At 39.0% G+C, this 18,933-nt stretch overlaps 1 protein-coding gene across 2 annotated transcripts in view; it reads right to left on the bottom strand.

The window, feature by feature from the left end:
* Nucleotides 1-757: 757 nt before the first annotated feature.
* Nucleotides 758-18,933, bottom strand: part of CLMN (calmin) — a 73,659-nt gene continuing 55,483 nt past the window's right edge. The window contains exons 5-13 of one of the 2 annotated variants that reach the window (XM_059850247.1): nucleotides 17,252-17,344; nucleotides 15,813-16,000; nucleotides 13,870-14,063; nucleotides 12,796-12,878; nucleotides 10,251-11,582; nucleotides 8,969-9,147; nucleotides 7,699-7,759; nucleotides 6,611-6,672; nucleotides 758-5,120 (exon numbers count right to left, since the gene is read on the bottom strand). In XM_059850247.1, coding sequence (XP_059706230.1) covers nucleotides 4,967-5,120; nucleotides 6,611-6,672; nucleotides 7,699-7,759; nucleotides 8,969-9,147; nucleotides 10,251-11,582; nucleotides 12,796-12,878; nucleotides 13,870-14,063; nucleotides 15,813-16,000; nucleotides 17,252-17,344 — 2,346 coding nt within the window. In that variant the 3' untranslated portion in view covers nucleotides 758-4,966. Of the gene's footprint in view, nucleotides 5,121-6,610; nucleotides 6,673-7,698; nucleotides 7,763-8,968; nucleotides 9,148-10,250; nucleotides 11,583-12,795; nucleotides 12,879-13,869; nucleotides 14,064-15,812; nucleotides 16,001-17,251; nucleotides 17,345-18,933 lie in introns of both variants that reach the window. The other variant, XM_059850246.1, reaches the window with a different exon arrangement.

Genomic DNA, 18,933 nt, shown 5'->3' on the forward strand with positions numbered 1-18,933 from the left:
GCTACCTATTAGCTCAATGGAAACAGCAGGCAACCTATTGTCAGGGTATGAGCTTTCAGCTATAGCAGTTTGGGAACTTCCATGGCCATACCCCAGCCTGAAACCTCACCCTTGTTTTCCAATTATTTGTTCCCTGCTGCTGTTCTCTTGAAGATAGAAGTAGATGTTAACTTCCTCTCTTTGGAGGGTTGATTCTGCAGAATTTAGGCAAATAAATGCTCTGTGTAAAATGGAGGTAACTGAAGGGAGTGGTGTATGGTTGGTGTACATTGGATTTGCATGGGCATTTCATAGGCTTCAGCGTCTTCCTGGCCTATGTGGTTGATGTTGATTTAAGTGCCCTCAGGGCCAGATCTCGTAGCGTGTGCTTAGCACACAGATGTGTTGCACTGACTTCCACAGAAGTAGAGGAACTGAACACATCACTGGATGCATTCACGTTTGTGCTTGGCAAGAAGGGACTCCCAAGTATTTAAAGCTAGCATAAGTGATAATGCAGAATTATAATAATTATTGTGTTAGATGGCTGAATGTGATACCATATACACTGGCCAAATGAATCTCCTAAAGCTCGAATTCTTTGAGGATTAGTGCAGAGAACCCTAAAAACCCCCACTGGGTACAGCATAGTACCCTTGTAAACTCAGTGAACTTGAATAAAGAAGTTGCAGTCATACTGAACAGGAGTAAACTGGGAGTGTCCAGAAAATGTATGGGATTTAAGTGTGTTTAGACGCCAAATATCAACATGTAGAAATTTCAGCCTCAGGAAGTTTTAATGAAAGAAAGTAGCTCAATCACTCAGTATATTTTGCAACTTTAGCTGAAAGTTTAACATCACAAAATGACATATTGCTATGCAGCTTTAAGAATCACACAAATGTATTCAATCATTTCCCCTGCTTTTCAGATCTGCTGTTCGTTAAAAGCTCTTCTCCTGTTTGCAGTTTCCAGTTTTCAAATGGATGACACAACCAATGCATAGCTTAATGTTCATTCTCATGAGTCATAATTAATAAATAATTGTATCACATACATAGAATTTTACAGGTACTCTTAAAATGGTTTTACAATTCTATTATATATATAGATAAAATAATCACTGCTATATAAAAAAATCATTTTAAAACAGCTGAACTCTCAAGCTTTGCATAAAATTCTGTAGACACATTCATTACAATCTAGAAACTCAATAAAAATACATTTTAGAGCTCAATCTCTCAAAAATATTCATGGCGTTGAGAATTGATTGTCGTTTTTTACTGTAGTCTGTGTTTGCCCTGCCTTTGCACTGATAATTTCCTACAATTTGGCAAAAGCTATATTCTGGTCAGTTTGTAGATTATGAGACTGTTTAACTCACTTCTTCAACTCTAAGTCATCTGCCCCATAAATGTTTAGCGGGGTTCTGTCTTTAATGGAGTATCTTTCCTTGCACTTTCTGTAGAATCACAATGAAACACTTTCCAGTAAAGTTACATGACTACAATAACATAGAACCATCCTGTTACAGTTGCTACTCAGTCTTTAATGCTGCTTCTGTGAACACCAAACATCCTTTATCCAGTGATACTCAAGGCACTTCCTGACACACTTCACAATGCTCTGCTAACCACATTTTCTCAAAACCAGCAGGTTTTAGAAAGAGTCTTAACAGATCAGTACCTCTGTATCTGAATTCAGCTGCCAAATCAATATACCATATGTGGTCGTTCAAGCTTAGCATTTTTCAACCCAGGCAAAAATTCAGCAAAAACTTCTGTATTCAGACAGTGCACCTATCTGTTGGAAAATGGGTAGACAATGGATTGCCCACCAGGGTTTAAACCCTCCACTATCGCCAGCCAGCCCTCTGGGCAGCAAGTTAAAATAGGCTTTGCCATAGTAAGTGTTTCATAATCAGGCTTTTAGGCAATAGCTCAGAATAGGCCACAAACCCCAAAACCAAGCAGTTTTCAGAACAGGGCCCTTGCATTAAGGAATCAGATCTTGCACTGTGAAAGAAGAGATGCAGGCTCACAAGTCAGTTTAACTGGGGGAAGCTGCTGCTTATGCAGATGTCAGTCTTTACAGTTCAAGGTAAAGGCAAAACTCTTGAAGAGTTCAGTTTTTTTAAGCACAACTGACAACATCAGTACAATCACTCTTAGTGCTTCACCCTGGGTCTTCTCACCCATGGAATGGCTGGGTAAGGTACACTGCTTCTGTTATAGCACACCTACAACAAAACAAACCCAAAAATTGAAAGCAATGTAATACCAAGTATCATGGAATAGCTTAGTATTTTTTTTTAATCTATTTTGGATGGAAGAAGCAATCTGTCTCTCAATGGGATAGGCTGGAAAATGTACCTCAATTGAAACACTGGCGGAGATGACCAATACAATTGTGGGATGCTGTTTGACATTTGAACTGCTCATTGCAATGTATCAGTCACTCTTCATCAGTAGCAGGTAACAAAAAAACCTTGGGTTTTCTCCTTCTTAGGCAAAAATACTGTGTAATGACATTTCTGGCATCACCGCATTCCCATTCACCTTTCTATTCTTCATGGATGTCAGTCACTTAGCTAAGACATCCAAAGAGCTCCTCATCCTGATTAATTTTCTTAGGAGGAAGGAAAGAAGAAGGGAGAATACTTGATTGAACTTTGATAGCTGTAACCCTATAAAGAGACTGTAATCCAACTCCAAACAGCCTCTGCTGAAGATTAATAAACATGGAAGAACCAGAGTACACATACAAAGGGTCAGGAAAAGTTATCATAAACCAAAGAAGCCTAGGAAGAGTGGAACATAATGAAAAGCTGTCAATGTTTTGCTCCAAACTAGTGAAGTACACTGCTGCTTGCAGCTATTAAATAGATGCCATACCCCAGCCTGGTATTCCCTGGTTTTCAGGGAATACCAGGCTGGGGTACGGATAAGCATAAAATATTTCTTTTACTAAATTTTATTCTTTCAGAGGCAAAAGCACTAACCCTTCAACTTTCTATTTTAGTCTATTTTCAGAAAGCACCTTCAAAAATTCTTATATAGTTTTTATTTTGGAAGAAAGTATCACTGTCTTCTACAACAAGCACAAACAGTTCGTGGATCACAAAATTAACTGACTCAAAATTTTGACTGCTTTCGTGAACAAGATGAAAGAAATGTTTTTTTTTTTTTTAAGCTGATTTAAACCAAATTAATTTGGGACATTTGCATATCTTCCTCAAGAACAATGGATCTTATTTCTAGGTTCATGGAGTGAATCCATCTCTAGTCAACAGTGGCAGGACAGAGTAGGAAAGATTTGAGCTTTGCTAAAAAGTGTTCAGAATTTTATCTTCAATGTTTAAGATCTCCTGTCATTCCTTACTTCTATTGATTTCTAACTGCAGCTCAGGAGAAAAATCTCAGGGGGACAAAAAGCTTATGAAGAAGAATGAAGTGTGACGGATGGTTAGAATTGCCCCAGCAGATAACATGACTACACAGCTTTTAAATACCTGCAAATAAATTGCTGTATATTTTGATGTATATTGATCCCAGGTGCAATTAGTTAATCTGAAAAGTTAGCCAGGATAGGGATACACCTTATGCTACAACAAAATATGTAAAACTTATAGCCATTATTTAATTTTCACTCAGTGTAAATTTTTAAAACCCTTCACTTTAGGAAGCACTTTGCAGTCGCCTTCTGAATTTTCATATGGGAGCAGCAATGTGATGTAGTCTCATAAAGCACACCACGAAACTAAAAATGTGCCAATGAGAAGTAGTGACTTCACTAAAAGTCACATGGAGAAAAGTTACTGCTATGAAATTGAAGACTTCTCTTTTGTCCTACAAAGCATGGATTACACCTTCTCTGGCAAAAATCCTGTATGAAATATCCTAAAGTGATCCTTGATGTGGACAAAAATGACAAGAGGCAGAAGCAGCTCAACTGTGCCCATGGATAAGCCACAGGAATCTCTTTAGTTGCACTAGAAAGTCAATCCTCATTGTCAGCATTTCTCTGTTTTCAGTTTTACATCTATCATTTCTTTCTCAATTGAAATGGACACTTAAAAGATATTTCTAATTCTTTTACCATGCCCTAGAGCCTTTACAGTGGCCTCAGCAAAGCTGGTTACCTATTATTTTTCGTATCTGCAAAAGAGATAAATCTTTATGAGATCTGTTAATAAAAGCAGCAAAGAAATTGAAGCAAAAGCAGACTCAGAAGGACTGAGGTACTTTTAAAAAAACATTCGTTTCTGGCCTGAGATTTCCCATATAAAGTCTCCTAAAAAGCAGCTAGCATGTATGTTCTTCACACTTCTTCATACCCAATTTTTTCCTGCAAATCAAACATACCAAAAGGTGCAGGATAAAAATTACTTTAAATTCGAAAAAAATCAAACTTCCCTACCCCAATAAACCCTCAACCTGATTTTGTTGCTCCACTGGATTTGCTGCTGGAACTGTAATCAGTTCCTGATGTGTGTTTCACTACCTGTAGCTCTGCTCTGCCTCCAACTATTTGAAATGGAAAATGTGAAGAAGCATTTCTAGCCTTGCCCTTGCAGGTGGTCAGATCCACAGGTAAGTCAACACCATCCCTCTTCCATAGCTACCAGGCCCTACATAAAAAAGTGAAGCCAGAAGAATAATTTTTGAAGACTAGAGCTCTGAATTGTTCATACTTCTACTGATAATTATCTGGTTTTATTTAGCATCTTATAAAGCAAGGCACAAATGTACAAAATCGCATCTACTAAATCAGATCATTTTTATATATATTTACACAATTACCATAATATAAAACGTGCTTTGACACTGTCATAGCACAACAGTAGCGGAATTGAGGACAACCTGATAATAAACACAAATACCAGGTTCTGGATTTCTGTTTGTGCTTCACCTGAAGGAACATATTCATATGCAGATACACAAAGCAATCCAGCCACCATCCCTTTATTTTCCACACCTCACACCGATCAAACTTTGTTGCTAAGAAGCTGTGGAAGGAGTAAAAGGCAGTAGACCAGCACCCAAAAGAAAATGACAAAGTAGAATAGCTCTGGCTGCTCAAAAATTGATATCTCGTGAGTTGGTGCTGGAGTCTCGCTTGCTTCCAAGTCCTTTTTCTTCCTGAAAATAGGAGAGAATTCAGTAAGAGGCAAGGAAAAGAAGAAACCTTCAGTGTTAATAATTACTGTGAAGATCAGAGGGAGGTCTAAAAGACAGCAGTTTAATGAACCTTTTCAGGCTAGTCAGTTGGAGGGCCCTAGCTAGACTAGGAGGGGCATACTGGGCTTTCAAAGTTCCTTCCAGAGTCAACACATGTAAGAATCAATCTTCTGAAAACTCAGACAAATTCTCAGGTAGTTTAAGTAAGTGCCATTACAGCACAGCCTTCTGATGTAAGGAGATTTTCACCAGTCAAAAAGATGCCCTTTTATTTTCAGAACAGTAAACATAGGACTGGGCAACACATCTCACACTTCTACTGTTTTGCTTATACACTGGATCTGACTTGATATACTTTCACCAAATCATCTACTTTCAGAGCCTCTCATGCTAAGGCACTAAAATATTAAACAGAAAAAGCCCAAGGCTTCCAACCAAGAAACCAATTAGCAGTTGGGGGTTTGCAGGACAACTCCAAATTTCAACTTCACAAATTTCCAGCTGTGGTTCATTAGGGCAAAGGCTGGTGGATTCTGCCAGCACCACTGAGCTCTCACAAAGACAAGGAAAGGTCTTATTTAAAAAGGCACAAGATGGTACAATCATTTTATAATTTTCTAGTACTGTAAGAAAAACACTCCGGTAAAGTGGTTTTAATCTACTTTTGAAGAAAAATTGTGTTTTTCTGCTTGGGGACTCCTACTGGATATACACCTGAGTATTACACAAAATATCAGCAAATTGTACAACTGATACATCTGAAGCAGCTGTTTGTGTATTTATTTTTTTTTTTAGCAGAGAGAGAGAGGCCAGTGGATCCTGATAATATTTTGTGTTTTCTGCATCTAAATATAACAGCCATTTTACCTAGAAGCTCTGAGAGGTACTGTTCAGTATCAGATAAGAGGCAAAACCTAAAGCGATCCTGATCCTTGTTTCTTAAAGATATTTAGACCCTAATACCAAAGGGATGCATGTGTTAATGACCAGTCACCCTAGGTCTAAACTAAGCACACATACAAATTACCAAAACTACAGATGCTCCAACAGAGGCCAGTCCTCCACTGAAGTAATTGACTTTCCCTGGCACTGATCTCACTAAATATTGTTTTGACAGTCTTCCAAACCTGGAAAGAGTCATCGCTGCCAGAGGGCCTAACATTTGAAGTTCTCCCACTCTTCTCTCAGCCTGAGATATCCACCATGTGGGGAAAATGCTCAGAATCTTGCTTAGACAGCTGAATTTTTCAAGTCAATCAAAAGCATTTTAGTCAAGGGACAGATTGAGCAATAAGGAAATTTTGTATCTTACACCTACGAGAAATGTGGACTCTGGGCCATTACACAAGACAGTTGCTACCATTATAATTAATTTCCATCTCCCTTTGTATCACTGCTAGTAGTACCTAGGAGTTATGGCTTCCTTGCAAAAGTCAGTCTGAAACACTCACCCAATGATTAATGGATTTTCACCCATATCTGTCATCTCCTGCTCGTTTACACCATAGGTTTCCTTCAACAAACCACAAACAGATTAGATAACAAAAATAAAATTCAGCATCTCACAAAGGTGACAATTCTGTATTTTATGCAAACTGTATCTAATTTTTGCTCAAATAAAATGAAAGTGTGCTTATAAACATATTTTCTGTCAGCACATCCAGCACTGCAGTCTGGTGCACACACAGAAAAGGGAAAAAGTTGTGAAATAAGATTTTTTTTGCTTTCAACTGCTTTCATCAGTTGAATTAAATTCCCCTTGTTCATATGTATTTCTAGTAGCTCTGACAATATTGCAAAACTAAAGCATCTGCATGAAACCTCCCTTTCACTGAACGCTGGTGGCAGCACTTTTTTTAAAACTCCAAGACGGTCAGAATTTTATTTTTGTGTTGAAAAAAGGCCATATTCCTGTCCTTGATCAGCATGCCCAATTTGCTGATGCTGTCCCTTCCTTCTGACTTTAAAAATCCAGACCTCAGCTATATCGTGTGCTCTCAAGAAGCCAGTGTGAGTCACATCTGTCATTAGGGACGCAGTTTCATGTTACAACTAAAATTCTTTTAGGGTTAGTTGCTGCTACTGATAATATAATCCACTGCTACTGTGAGGAAAAGGGACAGAGCCCAGTTTTTCAGAAACAGTGCTCTTCAGGAGACACCCAGAATTTTTGCAGTGTTGAGACCAGGGAATCAACATTATACAGATAATGCAAAAACTAAAAGAAACTGAAGCAGCAAACAAAAGCAGCTTCAAACAGGTAAAATGTTGCAGTTATACAGTTATGATGAAGTAAGATTAGAAGTTACAACAGATTTAACTGTAGTATTAGGTACTCCTTTGGGAATTTGCTTAACGTTCAGTAAAGTTCAGTATGTTTTTAGGAGAGTTCAGTAAAACTTTGCAACTATGCCTGGTTTTAGCACTCAAATTATTAGAAGTCACAAGACTTTCATACTGTTAGAGGCCTTTTTACAGTGTGAACTTCTGGAGTTTGAGAGAACCAGAGAAACAGCAATAAATAAATGTCCACACTTACCTCCTCAGAAGCATTACGAGAAAACCTTTTTCGGAGATAAATGTTGACATCACTGTCACTGCTTCTGTATGTAAAAGCAAAGTTTTAAAATTCATAAAGTTAAGTTTAAAAGAGGCACTGCAAGTGGATGTGACAGGTTTAAGCCACACAAAACCACAAATATGCATTGCTGAATGTATTAGAATATGGACTGGAATTTATCAGTAACATGATAAAAATGGCTTTGGGAAAATCTGACTCACAATAAAAAATTCATATTCTCAAAAAGGAATCTTTTCTAAAAAATTGTATCTGAGAGCATTTTTTCACTTTTGACATCATTGACATTTAACTGAGAGTACACCTAAGTTTTACGGTCATTGATATAAAAAATTGGACTGACAGGGAACAGTAAGTTTGAAGGGGACAATGGGTTTTTCTAAGCAAACTCTCAAATTCATTAGAGTGCTCCAGTGATAAGCATCAACAAATTACAGTTCATGTCCCACTAAAATAGATTACTTAAGAATAAATTAGAACATAAGAAAAACCAGAAGTAAATGGCACAAAATTAGCTGAGTGTCTCTTTACTGGGTCTACCCGGGCTGCAGTTAAATTTCCCTAGAGCAGTGGGCTGGGGCTGGGCAAGATGCTTGGAGGGGACCCAACCAGGAGAGCTGACCCAAACTGACCAAAGGGCAGTGACACTCACACACATACTTGTTCTTATATCTGTCTTCTGAAGCAACCACTACCCCCTGCTTCCCAGGAAGTGGCTTCCCATGCTGATGGAAAGTAGAGAATAAATAAAATTTTTTTTGTCCTCTTCTAATTTGCTTCCACACATGGCCTTTGCCTTTTCATTTAAATGCCTTTACCTTGACCCATGAGTTCTTCATCTTATTGTCTCTCCAACGCCTCATTTACTTGTTCATAACCAGAAAAATCATCCAAAAAGTATCTACTGAAATCAGTCAGTGTCATGCTTCCGCATAGTGTAACAATGCACATGGACTATTTCATCTACATTACAAAATACTCTCTCTGTTAGAAAAGCAATTATAACACTTCCATGTTCAAAATGCACTGGGCTTCCACTTGGGTTTTGTGTGGCAAAGTTTGTAGCACAGTCAAATCAAGTCCCACTGAATCACTCAACATATTTAAGAGAAACACAGGAAGAAGCAAATGAATCTCAATACTTCTTCTAAAACAAGACTACAATAAACATCCAATGGACAGGGCAATTTCAAAAGTTAAGTGTATTTGAGACAAAGTTAATGTGAAATACCTGGTTAATTCCTGGAATTCGGCATTTTCTTCCAGGTTATCTTGTGATAGAGTAGTAGTAGCAACATCGGAGATCTGCAAATCTTCTTCAATCATATTTTTCTCTTCCTCCTCTGTATTACTATTTTCTTCTGGTGTCTTTATGGCTATTGGTAAATCCTCTAAATGTTCTACTATGGCCTGTTGAAATTAGGAAATGTTTTGCTTTAGATGACATGACTGATTCCCCGCCCTTCCAAATATCATAGTGGTGCAGCCTACTCAGACACTCAATTGCAGATAGTATGAGACTGAATGTCTCACTGAAGAAAATAAAAAAGAAAATAATTTCTTGAAAATCCTTAGTGATACATGGAGTCATCAGTTCAACATACATACAGTTGGAAAGTCAGATCTTTCTATTATGAAGTCATGACATGACATGGCTTTTTGAAGCAATCCACCTGACTTTTTAAAATCTACCCCCAATTAGTCCTTCAAGTTAACAGCAAGTTGACTTCACTTCTGTAGTCAGAGTCAGGACCAAAACATGTTCAAGCAATGTGCCTAAGCAACACGTAGCATTAAATGGACACTCATTCCTGAAAAATGCTGTCAAAAATTACTGTGCTGGAAAACATGTAAGGCACATCAAAACTGGTGTCTGCAAGAAGAGATGCAGGAGCAAACTGCCTAAACCAAATACCCCCAAAGTACCCACTTCTTTCTCCTCCTCCAGTGCAGAGAAGCCTTCATTTCACCCATGTAACATATCCTACTCAAATTGTTTTTCTAAGTTTTTGTAGGCAAATTTACTTGGATTGAGACAAAGTTATCATTGCCTGTATCCTTTCTTTAGAAGCAATACTAATTTCTGTTAATCTCATAGCGGACTATTAGAAATACCCTGTCTGGTAATCTGTTATGCCTAAGGATTATACAAAACCTCTAACTATTTTAAAACATAATAAAAAGGCACATTTTTGCTGTACTTAAGAGGTAATATTTTATACTTAGGGATTATGGAAGCCTCAAATTATTTTAAGACATAATATAAATTCACATTTTTGTAGTGCCACTGTATTAGGACTTATTTTCTCTTTTAATGTCAGATCTTCTCAGGGATCTGCAATTCCATTCATTCCAGTAGGGGGCTGTGGCAAACAGTGTAATGGAACAGGAAACCAAGTACATTTCAAGTATTTCTCCCAGACATTGCAAAATGAAATCAAATGAAAACTGCTGGAATCTGATGCTAAGTCCAAATATACACACAAAGAAGTGCAGTTAATAAAAGAAAATACCTCGGGATGTTGTGGAATAGTGGAATTTTCATGGTCGGTGGAATCTTCATGGTTGGTGGCCTTATTGCCATCTTCTTCTATTTCTAACTCTTCTGCTAGTAATGGCACTTCTTTTTCATCCGAAGAATTCACGTGACTGCTTGTTTTTGTAGTTTCCTCCTCGCTGTTCTCAGTATCTGTTTCTGATGGAGGGGTATCTAGCTTATTCTCCAAGTCTGGCTCTGGAGCATCTTCCTTGATGTCCTCTTCTGGTAAGTTCTTGTCATTTAAAACATCCGTTAGTGTTTCAGAAGAAGCTTTTTCATTTCCTGTATCATAACCTTCAATACAAGGCTCAAGGTAAGCATTCAGAACTGCTGATATGGGAACATTATAATGTGGATAATAAAAGAGATCATGAGGTATCACAGATACTTTTGAAGAACTGTGTACCACTTCAGCTGCAGATTCAACTTCATCACAGCTGTCCAGGTCCTCTGGAGTTTTAGGTATATCTGAGAGAGAGTCATCAGATGTTTCATGCTGTGTAGATAGTTCTTGGCTTTTGAGATTAGAATCATTCAGTGAACAAGTGTTTGTTTCTATTGTCTCAAGGACAGGTGATTCCTTTGTATGTTCATCTTGTGGAAGTGTCTGCATTTCCTCATTTAGAAGGTGGAGAATGTACTTCTGCGTATCTTCTCGTTTTGATGTATCTTCTGGTAAAAGAATTGAAGACTGGGGTTTGCTGTCTTCGACTTTATTAATAGAATCATCTGTAAGTATACCTGAAGTCCAGGATAATGGACTCAAAGAAGAAGTATTGGCTGAAAGGCTCTTGGTTTCATTGTCATATTCAGTAGGGGTTTCCTTAGTTAATTCTTCAGAGTATTCTTCAAAAGAGTCAACAGAATTTTTCTGATCTGTCAGAACAGCTGGAGAAAGGTCATCATTTTGTTTCAGTGGCTCATCAGAGATGCTCTCTTCACCTGACACGGATTTATCATTTAGAACCTCCCAAGAGGAATTGGATTCAAAACTGACAGGTCCTGTAATTTTCAGTGAGGTAGGCCTTTGAGGCTCCTCTTCAGATGTTTCCTGTAAATCACCTAACACTTGACTCAGTTTCCCATTACAATTTTCAGAAGGGGTTTCTGATGGGATTCTCTCAGGGATATCAGGAATATGGACCTTTGGAGGAGCTGGATGACTCCTCTCATGATTAACAGTATACATGTTTTCTTCATTTTCACTTAAAATCAGGATTTTGCCTTCCTTCTCTGACGGTGTGTCTTTGATGTGGACATATGTGGACTCAATTGGAAGCTCCTTGTCAGGATCTGTAAAGTCTTCCTGTAAGTGATGATACACCATTAGAAGACAAATCCTACCTCAGATACCCTTTAACATTTCCCAAACACAATGGAAAGAATAAATACCTAGTCTTTCAGTCCATTACCTTATGAATGGCCAATTAATGACTCACTTATTTTGAAAGTAGGAAAAATAATTTGGCAAGTCAAATGCCTTGAACAAAGCTCAATGTCAAGAAGGCAATTGTACAGGAAGATCACAATGCAGACAAGCCTACTCCTCAATTGTTTATGTATTTATCTTTCCCTGCTGCACCTGTGGAGACAACTGACTTGGCTTTTTGACACAATCCCAAAACCTGGGAATAACAACTAACAGATTTATAACAACTCAAATAAATCCACTGTGAAATAAATTGATATACCAGATTATTTCCTTCCAACAGACTCTATTAAAAGAAAGATAGCTTTTAACTTTGTTCATAAAAATGTCAGCAAGTCTTAATGTCAACAATCTTATTGCTCATCTAATCTAATAATAATTATTAAATTACTATAATAATTTTAGTTCCAATTACTTTAGTATTGCCCACCAATTTTATCAACTGCAAAATATGTGCCAACTGTAACCTTCAGTCAAGAAATGAGAGAAAATGACTGTTTCTCCAAAAGGCCTTTGCCAATTCTTGACACTGTCCACCCTTACTTAATCCTCAATTTATTTTTGCATCAAAGTCCTTTTCATTTAAACTGGAGTTTATTTCATGCCAATAATGAGTGCTTTTTACTGTTGTATTGACAAGATTCAGCTTTTGGTGTCTTATGTCTCATACCTGCTAAATTCAGACTGATCATGGCCCTCAAACTTGAGAATATAGAAGTAAAAATTAAATTCCAAGTCCAATGAATCATTCTAGATAAAGGAATAAACTTCAGCCTTATTTAAAAGCGATATAGCAAAGTAGTAGATTCCTATGAAACCAATTCTAACCTCTGAGAGTTACAATTGGATGTAAATGCATAAAAGCACAATTCTACCTTAAGCATTTTAGTAATGCTAATGGTGATTACCATTTCATTGATAATCACCAATGAAAGCCCATTTCACCGGATTTACCAAAAATGTGAAAAATTAGATCCAGGTTTGTTGCTTATTTCAAATAGCTAAAAAGAAACCTAGAAAATAAATCTGACTTTATTACTTACACCAAGGCAAATTAAAGAAATTCCATGACATAACAGTAAACACATACCCCTTCCAGCTCTGGGAAGTGCTCCAGGAATTGTGCCACATATGTCACAATTGACTGTTCGTCGGGTGACTCCACCATGATATCTGTGGAGACAGACGCGAGGGGCTTGAGCACACACAGCTATGAAATGCACTTGCAGAGGAACAGATTGTCAGACTTTTATCCTGCCATTATGGGCACAGAAATAACAGCTACAAACACTTCTCTTTTTTTCTGACAGATAAGAGAGATGCTCTTCACTGCTGATGGCACTTGACAGAGTTCTCAACATCCCATTCACATTCATTTTTTCCTATTTCCAAACACATACTGAACCCCGATCAGGGTTCCCTTTTCATTCACTTTTAGACTGCCATTCACGCTGTTGTCACTAGACAGTTGGCTGCTGTTGAGTGACAATACAGAGGTTTATTTTTAGCAGGATGGCCCAGTCTTCTAACAGGTGATGAAAGTGCAATTTTGCTTTCAATCATGACACCAAGGCCTAGTGCCAGCCTCGTAGAGTTCAGTAAGAAGAAAGACAAGAAATCCATTTATACATATTTTATATACACATACGCACTTAGGTTCACAGATATAAATACTTGTGTGTATATATGCGCTGTAAAGGGAAAAGTGGGAGATGCAGATGCATTTGAATGGGTATCTCTCCATTTACCTGGTATGGGAGCCTTGTACAGCTCATCCTGGAACGCCATTTAGTCTCTGCAGCCTAGGTGTTACAGAACAGTTCCAATGCACTGAGACACCCCTCGATGCAACAATCAATGCCCTCTAAGAGTGCAGATGTCACAAAGTATCTAAGCATGACCCAGGACCAGTGTACATAGCTAAAACCATGGTAAGATCTTTGACCTCAAGGAGCTTACAAATGACTGGAAGCATACAATTACAAATATGTCTGGAAGCATACAATTACAAGCCACTGACCGATTTTATTTTTCTTATCAAAAAGCTCAGCACACTGATCCCATCAGCAGCCTAATCACTGTGAGGTTTTTGGTATGTATCACAAGGCAATATTCATGAATTCATTGTGGACTGAGTGTTACCCCATAAAGTTGATATGTTTACCTTCAGGTTCAAGGAGCCGAGGGACACCCAGTTTATTCTGTGCTATGCTGAAAGCATCCTCCAGGTTTTCTCGTGCTGATTTCTCCAGTGCATGCTTCATGTCTACCAAAGTACAATCTATGGCTTTTATGACAGCTAAGAAAGCAAGGCCACTCCTCCAACTACTTGTGAAGTCCTGGACTGCAACGCCATACCTAAACAGAAGTACATCCATTTTACATGGGTGGTTTGTAACAAAATCCAAAGTAAAGGCATCATCATTTGCAGACTCCTGAAAGTTACAACGTAAGGTTGCTGAGTAGCACTTGTCATATTTGAGATATTTTTGGATTTCAACATCTAGAAATACATTCAGAAAACACATGGGTTCACAAACTGAATTGGTGTGGCTAACAGCTGACATCAACCTGCTTGTAGGAAGTAGTTAGTGAAAACAAAGCCCTTAAGAATTCAGCAACCACATTTAACATTCACAAAACCAAATGTCTCTGTGATTCCTGTTTCTGTTGCTCTCCAGCATTTTAATGCCATAGCTTGGGAAAACTTCCAAGATTTAAATATTTAAACACATAAGCATAAATGATTCACATTCCTGTGTACTTGGACTTCTATAGCAGAAAATCTGCCAAATGCAAATGGTGTCAGCATATGCACAAACCACAAGAGTGTTAGATGCCCAAAGTTTTGGAGGAAAAACAGCCATCAAACTTGCAATGGAATACAGCCCCAGAATAGAAAATTCTGCACAGATCATGAGATAACAGGATTACAATGATGCTATTATGTTTTAAATACTGCAGTTGCAAGAACAATTTTCTCTTATTAGATCTTTTCAATTTGCACTCTGACTGGGCTGAAAAGTCTGTGGCCTTTACTTCTCAGGTCCTCGCTTTCTTTGTACCACCTATTAATAACAACATCAGCATTATTTTGGACTAAAACTGTATTTCCTCTATGGTCTGCATTGGCAGCAGTGAACTACAGGGGGCAAGTTTATCTGCTCAACAAGCACCCTTAGCTTCATTGGAGATAACCAAGGGATGGTTCACAGGACCAGGTATTTAAGATGTAAATTTTTGTCTTCAACACTAGAAAATTTGTGTTCAAAGGCAAGATATAAATCCAGAGACAAAAATGCCAAATATTCAGCTAACCAACCTGTATAAGGAACTTTGACACATGCCCTCTTTAATAAAAACTCTCTGCCAGTTGCTACTTCAAATAACAATACATGTAAAATACACTCCAGGCATTTGCATGTGCATGAGACATCTTACACTACAGTTCTTTAACCTGTCAGTAACTCTGCCAGGATAAAGCATTACTACACAAAATGCTTTGGTGAAAAAACCCATTTTTATTAAAGAGGAGAGAGATGTCTTGTGCAGTGGAAATCCACTCAAATGTTACAAATTCAAGAGATGTGACTTAAGTTTCATCCCCTTCCCCTCTTTAATACTGAGGAAGGAGGGACTCTGATGGGGGCTCTGTCCTTCAAGGAACTCTGCAGTGCAGAGAGAAGCTTCCTCTGGGCTACTGCTTAATTAAAAGGCTGCTGGTAAGTCTTTCAGTACATTTATTTTTTCAGTTCACTCCCTGGTTATACCTAACCTCTAATCAGCAAAAGATGTCAAAGAGACTGCATGAAAGCTGAGGTTTGGGAATTGAGATCCTGTTTTAAACAGCACCAAGCAGGTTAGTGCAAGTTAACATTTAACACTCAAACTGTGGAGCCAGCAGTGGCCTTCAAGGTCAGATGGCTGCTGTAAACACATGGTCATAGTGAAACACCCCCCTGCAGAGACCCTGTGCTCCTCAACTTCAAAAGCAGAAGAAGCCACAGGATATGGTAACACACCCATGGGGCAGCACAGAGAAGAGAGACTCAGCTTCAGAGGGGCAGGTGGCAAGACACTGTTTTGTTCCAGGGTTTGTTAGCTTACTTTCTGGTTTTCCTCTGCACCCAGATTAGAAGGGCCCTGATGGCTTTCCGCTGATCCTTCACTGTAATGGACATGTTTCTCTCCACGCTGGGAGTGCTGGGGGATGTGTCTGATTCTGGACCACTGGGCCCAGAAGACAGGCTGGAGGAGGAGGAGTTCCTGTTGAGGTTGCCTGTAAGCTCCTTAATCTGTAATAAAAGGTGAAATACACAGTGTTCTGCTTTATCACTGGCTGCATCGTGTCCTTGTTTTCATGCAAACTTTAAAGAGATCAGTGGCATAGCTGAATTTTAAGTTTTAATTATAAACCTGTTAATTTTAACTTTCAGCTTGTATTTTACAAGCATGACAGCCAGCAGCAGCCCAGGCAACAGAAAGGGCAAGCTCCCAGTTCAGGCCAGCAAATTAAACAAAAAGCAAAGAAACACGTCCTTGAAAGAAAAGTTAGTTTAACTGAAATTGTTCTCTTCACAGGATTGCTTGAGTGAAATATTTTTTGTCAAGAAATGGTGATCTGCAGCAGCACTCCTGTCCTTGATCAGCTCTGACATTTGAGACTCTGCTGCTTTTGGGTCGCCCCCACCCCAGTGCCCTCTGCTGCCAGAGTGGCAGGTTCTGGTCACACCAACTTTGCCTGTGAGTCTGCCTTGCCAAGCTGGTTCTGTGCAGCACTGCTCACCCTCAGGAGCTCAGCCAGGGAGAGAAGCCCCAGTGAAACTCTGAGACCATGTTTTTAACCTTATAGCCATTTTTTAAATCAGACCAAGAGAATGAAAAGGCCTCACAGTCTTATGAGATTTGCAGAGCCCTCCCTCCATCTCTCTCTGAATTAGAATTTGGGATTGTCTAGAAGGTAATTTCCAAACTATGGGGAGGTTAGGGAGCAGTTTTAATCTCAGCCTGGGGATAAATCAATTTTCAGGCTCAAATACGTGTTATCAGTTCCAGGTCCTTTGAGATCTTTCATATGACCATGTATATCAGTTTGGAATTTTTGCTGTGTTGAGTAAGTCTCCAGAGAATAGTGATTCTAAATGGAATTTCCCACCACATTGGACCAAATCCAGTAAAGGTTATTGAAAATAAACTGTGACCTGGAACCATACCCAGGACATTGGTTCAGTTCCAGGGAATCTGGAACAGAACCCTGAGAAGGCACAGGAAAGAAGGGAAAGTAGTAATCTGAAGCTCTAATTCAGGTCCAAGTTAAATGAGGGCTTAAATTGTCTCCAATTTACATCAAAATAGGTCCAATGAAGTAAAGTGAAAGCAGCTGGAAGTATAAAATTAGTGTATATTAGGAGGAGAAAAGCTCAGGTTTAGCATGATTAATTATGTTCTTTAGGATTAAAAACCAATTTAAAAATCAGTATTCGGCTGAAATAGATGGATACCATGAAGACTGATTACTTATGGTTAAAGTATTCAAATTTTATTACCTGAAAAAACAAGATTATATTCCATATTAGTCCAAGTACCAAAGAGGAATTTCCATCTGCTATTTCTGCTGCATCAATGCTAACAAGCTTTACCTGTAGGAGAGATCATGAATTCAGAGCAAATTCAAAGCAGCAAGGTATATGCAAAAAATACACTGAGACTACTGGATATGTCCATACCACTGCTGCCACTGACAGGCCAGCAAAAAAGCAATACTACAGTCTTGTATTAATGAAAATTTGCCCTGATCACAATCACTCTTCTCCTGGAACTCCTGTCTGAAATCCCCAGTATAGTCTGCAGAACAGAAGTGAACTCAGTTCTGCATTTTTGGGACTACAAATGCATTTCCTCCATACAAAATGGAGGAGGATGGGGTCTCCTCCAGTGGACCCCACTCATGAAAAGGAGTAATTTCTCATACAAAAATCTAAAATCCCAGTAAGATCTGCTTCCTTCTTTTTTTTCTATGCATCTCCTTTCTCCTTCCTTATCCCACCTTACACAGCTTGTCACAGAGTTCTGATTAAATCAGTTAGCAACGGATAGGGTTGCCTAATCCAAGCAAACTCTAGACTTTCCCACACGGAGGTTTTTTCCAGCTGATAACACCAGGATGTTATTCTCTTAGACAACACAGATTTGGTTTTGGCAAAGGCCACGGAGGAGGGAGGAAACAAGGAAGCTGTCAGTACTGCACATGGCACCCAGCAGCCCATTTATCTCGGAGAAGTCCCGGACACGGTGAATCACTCAGCAGGGCTCTACCCTGCTGCCCCAGCTCCACAGACACTGTCGGGTTCCACCCACTGGGGTTTAATGGCTAGCCCTGAAGCTCTTGGCTGCCAAGGCATTTTGCCAACACTTTCATCACCGCCCTTCACTAACCGGTTTGGTTAAGCTGAAAGAAGGAAAGCAAAATAACTTTTTATCCAGTGGTTTGCACAACATTTTCAGTCTTAGCAAGAAGACACCTCTAGTTGTCATATTTCAAGGATCAGATTTCTTGCTAGCTTCAAGGTATTTGGCATGGGAAAACCTTTAGGACTTAGTCCATTTGAATAACAGTTTCTCCAAAATGGGGAGCAAGTCACATTTATCATTTCACTGTTTAGTGTGAGCTCTGTCCTCTTACTGCTGCTTATGTTTGTCACCCAGCCCAGAAGAGATACTCAGCTAGAAGATCTTGACTGCTTACTTTTAAGGGAACAGGAAATCCAGAGGAAAGTAGTTTTTAGCACTACTAATTAAAAAGCCACCTGCATTCAAGGTTCCTCCTCCCTGGCCTTGCTGATTGAGGACTTGGTGAGGTCCTGGCAACCAGGTATGCTTCAGCTGCAGCTCTGCCAAGTGCTGCTACCAACAGAGAGAAATAATCTCATCTGCCAGTGGGCCTTAGCTGGATTTGGGTAAAAAGCATCAACTGGGAAAGTGTTAAGAAATATGGGAATATGTAAAATATTTCTTAGCAGTTCTACAGCAGGACGTGTAGACATTTAGGGCCAGATCAGCCCCTACTGATGGAGTTTCCATAGGGAGGCTGGAACACCTGGAAGTTACTGGAAAACTTCTTGACCTTTCACATCCTCTCCTGGGGAAAAAGGCAAAGGATGTTAAACCTCCCACACCTACAAAGTCACAAGAGATGTGCTGAGACCTCATATCATGCTCATTCCTGCAC

This window comes from Haemorhous mexicanus, chromosome 6 (genome assembly GCF_027477595.1).
Source record: "Haemorhous mexicanus isolate bHaeMex1 chromosome 6, bHaeMex1.pri, whole genome shotgun sequence".
NCBI classification, from domain to species: Eukaryota; Metazoa; Chordata; class Aves; order Passeriformes; family Fringillidae; genus Haemorhous; species Haemorhous mexicanus.